At 40.9% G+C, this 9,150-nt stretch overlaps 1 protein-coding gene across 1 annotated transcript in view; it reads right to left on the bottom strand.

Annotated features, from left to right (window-relative positions):
• Nucleotides 1–9,150, bottom strand: part of GYG2 (glycogenin 2) — a 34,740-nt gene that overhangs the window by 23,407 nt on the left and 2,183 nt on the right. Inside the window, exons 2-5 of the mRNA XM_017885680.1 lie at nucleotides 6,588–6,847; nucleotides 5,601–5,763; nucleotides 3,852–3,978; nucleotides 273–495 (exon numbers count right to left, since the gene is read on the bottom strand). Of these exons, the coding sequence (XP_017741169.1) occupies nucleotides 273–495; nucleotides 3,852–3,978; nucleotides 5,601–5,763; nucleotides 6,588–6,847 (773 nt within the window). The remainder of the gene's footprint in view (nucleotides 1–272; nucleotides 496–3,851; nucleotides 3,979–5,600; nucleotides 5,764–6,587; nucleotides 6,848–9,150) is intronic.

Genomic DNA, 9,150 nt, shown 5'->3' with positions numbered 1-9,150 from the left:
GTCTCTTACTCTGATGAGGATGGCTAATTTCAATAACCTATTTCTGCACCAGGCCTATAAATCAAAACAAGATATCTACTCATTAGGCATTCTCTATTTTGAGCTAAAACATAAAAATTTTTTTAAAAGGTACTTGCTTCTCAGTATTCTTTTACATGAAATACAGTGTTTAGACAAAAAAGGGGCATTTCAGAAAAAACCACGCCAGACCTTGGTGACAAGGATGTTCTCCTCGTCCTCAGCTACGGGTTTTAAGGGAATCCTCCACTTACTGTGTGACCAGGAGATGCGTGTGCTTCCCCCGCTTGGACACTTTTATAAAGGGGCAACACGTTGTTCTGGTAGATCGTCCACCAGAGATGAAGGAACACCGCCTGGTGCTGGCTACTGGACGCTGAGCCCTGCTCCAACACCGAGCCACTCTGTGGATTGTACTTGTAGTTCCAAGGTTTCGTGGACCCCAAAAAGTGTACGACCTTTGCACTGGAACCGAATCTGAGAAGAAAACAGAAGGGATTCTGATTTCCACTCTAATGTGATAGAAGACACCCAGAAAGCATCCAGCTACCGTGGGGCTCCTCAAAGACAGCCTCTGAAGGACTGTCCCAATGGGTTTCCATTATCGATTATTATTATTGACGATACTACTACTATCAGCATAGTCATCAATATATAATCAATAATAATACACTACTACTTCCAATGCAGTAATCAATATATGATCAATAATAGACTACTACTATCAACATAGTCATCAATATACAATCAATAATAATACACTACTACTATCAATGCATGTAATCAATATGATCATGATCATATGATTATAATGCATGTAATCAATATATGATCAATAACAATATATTCTTACTATCAATGTAGTAATCATTATGTAATCAATAATATGTTATTATCAATATATAATAGTATTCAATATATAATCAATAATAATTACCACTATCAATGTAGCAATCAATATATAGTCAGTAATATACTACCATTAGCATAGTAATCATACATAATCAATAGTAACATACTACTACTATTCATTCAGTAATCAATATGTGACCAATAATAACAAAATACTATCACTATAGTAATCAATATATAATCAATAATAATATAGTAGTACTATCAATGAAGTAATCAATATATGAGCAATAATAGCATAGCACTACTATCAAGATAGTAATCAATATATCATCAATAATACTACTCCACTACTATCAGCATAGTAGTAGTAGTTTCATTTGCAGTTATTTTGCATAAAAATATATTTTTAAAATCACAGTTTTTGCAGTTATTTTATTTTCTGTATATCAAGAAACATAATCGTAATCCACTGAGATTTTTTCCCAAAACGGGAAAAATAAATCAGTTTTTTACAACGTGAAGTACAGCAGCCCAAATCATCATATCCTTAAAATGACAGGGGCAAAAAAAAAATAGCTGTCATAGTGGATAATGCAAGCGGCAAGGCAATTTGCTTTTTTTCTCTTTTACAGGATTTAAAATTTTCACCTTGCCAACTTTTTTGTTGTTCAGCATCACCATCCTCCAGGAGTCTTTTTAACCATTTTTTTTCTTGGATCACCTCCTCATGAAATATGAATACAAAAGTCACATGACATATCTATGTTCTGTACATTACATCTGTGATTATACATTAAAAAATAACAAGATTTCACTCCCAAGAATCAATTTCTCTTCCTTAGGGACACCATGTCCTCTGTAGAGAATGCAGACTCTACAATTATTCATTCCCAATGTGATTCTCAGATTCTCTATTTTCATTTATAGCCACATCTTCTGGAGCAGTGAATTTCACAGTTTCTGGTCCCCTCACCCTTGAACCTCTTAGGAACTCAAAGAGCTTTGTCCGTGTGGATTCTTTCTTTTTTTTTCTCCTGAGCTGAGGCTTGCTCTGTCACCCAGGCTGGAGTGCAATGGCATGATCTCGGCTCACTGCAAACTCCAGTTCCCAGGCTCAAGTGAGCCTCCCTCCACAGCCTCCCGAGTAGCAGAGACTAGCGGTGTGCGACACCACGTTCAGCTAATGTTTTGTTTTATTTTTTCATAGAGACAGGGTTTCGTCATGCTGCACAGGCTGGTCTCAAACTCCTGAGCTCAAGTCATCTGCCCGCCTCGGCCTCCCAAAGGGCTGGAATGACAGGCATGAGCCACTGTGCCCGGTCATGTCCCTGTGGATTCTCTTTCTCCATATTTACAATAATCGAGATTAAAACTGAGAAATTAGAAAGCATATTTATCAATCCCTTTAAAAAAAAACCATTATGCAGTAACATAAATTTCATAATTTTTCATTAAAAAGGTCTCTATATTTAAAAAAACCATTGTGAGAAGAGTGCCATCTATTTTCCCAAGAGGCGACAGCTGGTTCCTCCTAGCTCTATCTGTGTTCAGGGTATTACCTCATTGCATGCCATGTAGCGTCTGTAAAATCTCAGCATAGATGCATGAGAAAATGGCAGCAAAAAGGGAAAAAAATCACATCTTCAAATTCTTTTTTTAAAGTAGTTATGACTTTGAAGACACTTGAAAGAGTTGTGGGGTCAGGGTTCCTCGGGCTACACTTTGGGAATCACTGTCGTAGAGCCTTGACTACCTATCATTTATAGCAATCAGCAAGCAGGAGACGAGATATGGGTGTGCGTGTTTCTGTGTGTGTGTATACATATATAACGATGTACAGAGATAGATAGATCTATGTATTAATATACAGAGAGATGCCTAGATCTAGATAGATGGATAGACGCCTATAAAGATAGAGGTCTAGATCTAGATAGATAGATCTATATAGAGAGAGATCTAGATCTAGATACATATAGAGAGATATATAGATCCATGTATATACATAGATATCTAGCTAGATCTAGATAGATATACAGATATAGATATATAGGTCTATGTATATAGATAGATATCTGGATCTAGATCGATAGATATAGATAGATACCTATATGGATGAAGATCTAAATCTAGATAGATACCTAGATACACAGATATCTAGTTCTAGATAGATAGAAATGTATCTATATAGTGATGTAGATCTAGATAGATATCTAGATCTAGATAGATTTAGATATAGATAGATAGATAGATAGATAGATAGATAGATAGATAGATGTTTATAGATAGATATTCAGATCTGGACAGATACATATGATAGATGATAGATAGATAAATAGATAGATATCTAGGTCTGTATAGATAGATAAATATCTACATAGATATACAGATTAGATAGATAGATCAATGTATATAGATATCTAGATCTAGATATAGATACATATATAGATATAGATATATAGATCTATGTATACAGATATATATCCAGATCTAGATAGATATGGACAGATAGATAGATAGATAGACAGATAGATAGATAGATAGATAGATGTCTAGGCCTATACAGATAACTATAAAGACAGATAGATACATATCTATATAGATAGACATAGACATCTAGATAGATAGACACATAGACATAGATATCTATCTATACAGATAAATAGATATTTAGATCTACCTAAAGATAGACAGATAGATAGATAGATAGATAGATAGATAGATAGATAGATAGACAGACAGACAGACAGACAGACAGATAGATAGATAGATAGATAGATAGATAGATAGATAGATAGATAGACAGACAGACAGACAGACAGACAGACAGATAGATAGATAGATAGATAGATAGATAGATAGACAGACAGATAGATAGATAGATGAGTTTTTAAATACGCCAACAGCTGGTATATCTTCCAGGAGGGAAGGTGGATTGGTAGCGGCAGATCTGGCAGGATTCGCCAGGGTGGAGAACTTACTGCTTGAAGGCAGGGCTGTAAGTGTACATCGTGTTACTACTCAAGTTATAGATGAACGGCAGGTGCTTGTGGATGTCTGCTGTTGACCAGTTCCTGAAGAAACTATTCAGTAAGCCTTGGTCCGCCCCTACATAATGAGCAAACATAAAAGCAGGTTAGCAAAGTATGGCTTGGTCCACTCCAAGAACGCCAGCTGTGCCTGAAGCTCTCAACGTAAACACTTGCCTTCAGGGTTACTAATTCCATTTCTTCTGTCTGCCAGCTGAACGCATTCTCTTAGTTCTCAGAAAGGAATGATAACCCAAGCCATTGATAAAAATAAGTGCATATTCCCTCCAAAATTCTCCACCAGGAGCCCCCAGAATGAATGCTAAAATTGCATATGGAGTCCAAAGCTCTCCATTGGTCCCCTAATGAATTCTCCCTGGTAGTGACAATGCTTTTCCCACCATTTCTGCCGGGTTTATTAACTCCTCCCCTTTACCTAGAGGCAATTCTTCACGGGTCCAGTATTTTCTTTTACTTTACAAAACTTCCAGCACATTTCCTCTCTACTGACGCCCATCTGAACAAACACCTGCTTCGGGTTGCCTCATTTTAATTCTCCCTATATTCTACCAGGGCTCAGCCAACTACACTCTGTGCATGTTTTTGTAAATAAAGTTTTATTGGAACACAGCCATGCTCTTTTCTTTTTCTTTGAGACAGGGTCTCACTCTGTCGCCCTGACTGGAGTGCAGTGGTGCAATCACAGCTCACTGCAGCCCTGAACTCCTGAGCTCAGGTGCTGCTCCCAACTCAGCCTCCCAGGGAGTGGGGACTACAGGTGCCAGCATCACATCCAGCTTATTTTTGTATCTTTTGTAGAGATGCCATGTTGCCTAGGCTGGTCTTGAACTCCTGGTCTCAAGCCACCTGCCCACTCTGGTCTTGAACTCCTGGACTCAAGCAATCTGTCCGCCCTGGCCTCCCAAAGTGCTGGGATTACAAGCATGAGCCACCACGGCCAGCCCACATTCAATGCCAAGTACAGTCATGCAACACATAAAAGTGCTTCGGTCAAAGACAGACCATACATATGATGGTGGTCCCACAAGATTTTATACTGTATTTTCACTGGACCTTTGTGATGTTTAGATATGTTTAGAACCACAGATACTTCCCATTAGGTCACAATTGCCTACAACATTCAGTGCAGTCACATGCTTACATGGGTTTGCAGCTTAGGAGCAATAACCTCTACCCTCCAGCCTAGGTATACAGTGGGCTATATCATCCAGGTGTGTGTAGATACACTCTAGGATGTTCACACAATGACAAAATCACCTAACACCACATTTCTCAGACCGCATCCCTGTCGTTAAATGAGGCGTGACTGTATGGTCCACGGCTGACTTCATGTCACATCTGCAGAGCTGAGTGTGTGCAACAGAGACCATAAGGCGTGCAACTCTGAAAATAGTTACTATCCAGCCCTTTAGAGAGGGATTTGCTCACCTATTTTATATGACTGGATTGTCGAATCGTTCTTTCTACTCAGCAAGGATATTTCCAATGGTTCTCTCAACTGCATATTTCCTTGTGAACGTCCTGATCTCTTCCTACACCCCTGACTGGCCACATTCTTCAATTTCCACCTCAGTCTTCAAGTGGCCATTCCCAGATATGGGGAAATGGGGTGAGGCTGCGATGCGGGTCCAGGCAGCAGTCCCGTTCTCTTCCCCCAGCATCCGGGCTGCCCTGACTTACCGTCAAAGCTGCCGTGTTCCATGGCGTGCTGCAGCAGGAGTTTATGCGTGTGGAGGGAAGGCTGGAAGACAAACACCCCGCTATTGAAGCAATCCGGCCATCCGGGGTCCGGGGCCGCAGAAAACTCTCCCCTGTCGAACAGCTCATCGACATTGGACAGCACCTGGTGAAGCAAAACACGCAGAACCTGCCGCAATGCTTCTTTTACCAATGCTTCTGTTTTTGAGACAGAGTCTTGCTCTGTTGCCCAGACTGGAGTGCAGTGGTACGGTCTCGGCTCACTGTGGCCTCCGCCTCCCAGGTTCAAGCGATTCCCCCACCTCAGCCTCCTGAGTAGCTGGGATTACAGGCACCTGCTACCATGCCTGGCTAATTTTTGTAATTTTAGTAAAAACGGGGTTTCACCATGTTGGCCAGGCTGGTCTCGAACTCCTGGCCTCAAGTGATCCACCCATCTCAACCTCCGAAAGTGCTGAGATTACAGGCGTGAGTCACGGTGCCCAGCCGCAAGTTTTTTCCCTAATGATTCTATTTTGTGTGTGTAAAATACTGTGGTTATAATTCATTCCTGGGGTAGGAACATGTCTTCCAATCCCCCGTTCTCTTCGGCAGGGTCTAGCACAGTGCTCAGGGGTATGTTATGTCTGATTATAAAAGGCTGAACATCTGTGTTAGAAATAGAAATGCACATGACCTACCAGTAAGAGTTGACAGCCTGGCCAGCATGGTGAAACCCAGTCTGCACAAAAATACAAAAATTAACCGGGCATGATGATGGGTGCCTGTAATCGCAGCCACTCGGGAGGCTGAGGTGGGAGAATCACTTGAACCCAAGAGGCAGAGGTTGCAGTGAGCTGAGATCGTGCCATTGCACTCCAGCTTGGGTGACAGAGTAAAGGTGTTGCAAAAAAAAAAAGCTGACAGCCTGCTTAAGGATAGAGATGTGGTCTTGGAGGGTTTCCTATCAAGCAGAGAGTCTTCACTCACCAGAGTGTCCGCATCCAGGAAGACACACTTGCTGTAGTGAGTGAGAGTCCAACAGTGAAGCTTGGTGAGGGTGAGCCCAAGCTCTGGTCTCTTCAGAAAGGCCAGGTGGATGTAGTCTGCACTATCGATTAGATTCACTTCAATGACTTCATCGAACACCTTGGAGAGGATGACCCTGGAACAGACATGTGCCAAATAGTAGGACAGCAGGTTAATATTTAGCATAGAACAACCTCCTCCTTCAAGAGGGTGCTGTTTTGCTGCTCACAAACATGGAACGCAGAGGAATCCCCACGGCCCTCACTGCAGTCTCCATGTTCAGAGCACATTTCCACAGATGCTTTAGAGCTGTGCACACCGTCCATTTGTGCCCAAAAGCCTATGCACGTTTGAATGCAAATGTCAATGGTGGGAAACCCCACCGTACCGGAAGAATTAATATATTACTTTAGTAATGTACCTGAACTAAATGACTGAGGCTTTAGGGGTGCATAGAAACCACCACAATTTGTATGACATTTTGAAGTGAATTAAGTATCTTTGAACATGCTTCTTCAATAGCCAGTGTTATATTTTTCAATCAACACAAAGCACAATGATTACTCTAAGTTCAATATTTTCATATTCACATATTTAAAGTCATGCAAGGCCTGGCGCAGTGGCTCACGCCTGTAATCCCAGCATTTTGGGAGGCCGAGATGTCCGAATCACTTGAGGTCAGGAGTTCGAGATCAGCCTGGCCAGCATGGTGAAACCCCTTCTCTATTAAAAATACAAAAATTAGCCAGGTGTGGTGGCGCCTGTAGTCCCAGCTACTCGGGAGGCTGAGGCAGGAGAATCGCTTGACCCCGGGAGGCAGAGGTTGCAGTGAGCTGAGATCGCGCCACTGCACTCCAGCCTAGGTGACAGAGCAAGACTCTATCTCAAAACAAACAAAAAACAAAAACAAAAACAAACGAACAAAAAACTTAAATTAGCCAGGCGTGGTGGTGGGCACCTGTAATTCCTGCTACTCAGGATGCTGAGGCAGGAGAATCGCTTGAACCCAGGGGGCAGTGGTTGCAGGAGGCTGAGATGGCACCACTGCACTCCAGCCTGGGTGACAGAGTGAGACTCTGTCTCAAAACACAAACAAAAAAATGAAGTCATGCAAGCTGCAACTTCCCTGTCAAAATTACTAGCTGCCAAATTTATACCTGTTTTTTCAGCTGTACCTTCTGGTGTGTAGAATTTCTAAATTTCTGTGAAGTAGATTTTGTAGAATGTAATGTGTTCACTGCCTTTGTGAAGCGATACATAATTGCATAATTTCTGTGTGTAAACTGAATGCTTGGGCTTTCAATACGGTGTTCATATAAAGCAATAAATGTTAATGTTATGAAAAAGAAATGCATGCATACTTGAAAAATGTGACAAATTGAACAGAACTGTCTTAAGATGCATGCACTTGGGCCATCTCTTAGGAAGACAGCTTCACCCTGTAAACTGCAGAGGCAGAGAAATGTAAATGCTGAGCTGGTAGAAACTAACAGAAGTCCATAACAATCTCTATCAATTTTTACTTTCTGTATTCAAAACTTACATTGTTAGTTGCATACAAGTTTGAGACTCGAAGCTTGAAAGACTGTACATTTTATCAAAGTGAAATTTGCTCTGTTCCATTTATTTATTTATTTTGCTTAAATCCCACTTCATCATAGTCTGGAACATCCTGGGATGACAGAAAATTAAGCAAGTGCTAGAAAAGGATGGGGCATGTTGAAAGAATACAGGGGCCAGCTAGGAGAAGCACCCAATTGCCAAAGCTGAAATAATGTAATCAATAACAAAAAACAACAAGCCCAAAATATGAAATAAATATTCATGAGCCTACATTAATATAAGCTTTTTTTTGATACAGGGTCTCACTCTGTCACCCAGGCTAGAGTTCAGTGGTGCAATCATAGCTCACTGCAGCCTCCAACTCCTGGGCTCAAGTGGTCCTCCCGCCTCAGCCTCCCAAGTAACCAGGACTACAAGTGCACACCACCATGTCCGGCTAATTTTTTGTATTTTTTGGTAGAAATGGGGTTTCACGATGTTTACGAAGCTTGTCTTAAACTTCTGGGCTCAAGCAATCTGCCTGCCTCAGTCTCCCAAAGTGCTGGGGGTACAGGCATGAGCCACCACGCCTGACCTAATATAACTATTGAATAAACAAATATGTGAGAAAGAAGGGGCAGGTTGAATTTACAACATAATTCCAAGTAATTGAAATAGAAAGAATGAGGGAAGTAGAAAATAGAAAATCACGATTAGGCAAACACTATAGTAACAACTGTTGCAGACAAGACTCACTGATTTTTAGAGAAGAAACAGGCTGTTTGTGTAATGTCTATCCCAAGATATTTATCCATTACTAAAAGAAAAAAATAATAATTTTACAGTGGAGAACTCCAACAGACACCACTTAATCCAGGTGATCAAATTTAACATCACCAGGACAGGACATAAAGACACTCCGTAACATGACACACTGAAAACTTACATCAATTCTGATGATTTTTTTGCCAAAATGCATAAC

Source organism: Rhinopithecus bieti, unplaced genomic scaffold (genome assembly GCF_001698545.2).
Source record: "Rhinopithecus bieti isolate Rb0 unplaced genomic scaffold, ASM169854v2 scaffold_15500, whole genome shotgun sequence".
Taxonomy (NCBI): Eukaryota; Metazoa; Chordata; class Mammalia; order Primates; family Cercopithecidae; genus Rhinopithecus; species Rhinopithecus bieti.
Note: the sequence above shows the minus strand (reverse complement) of the source record. Positions and strands in the feature narration are given on the sequence as shown.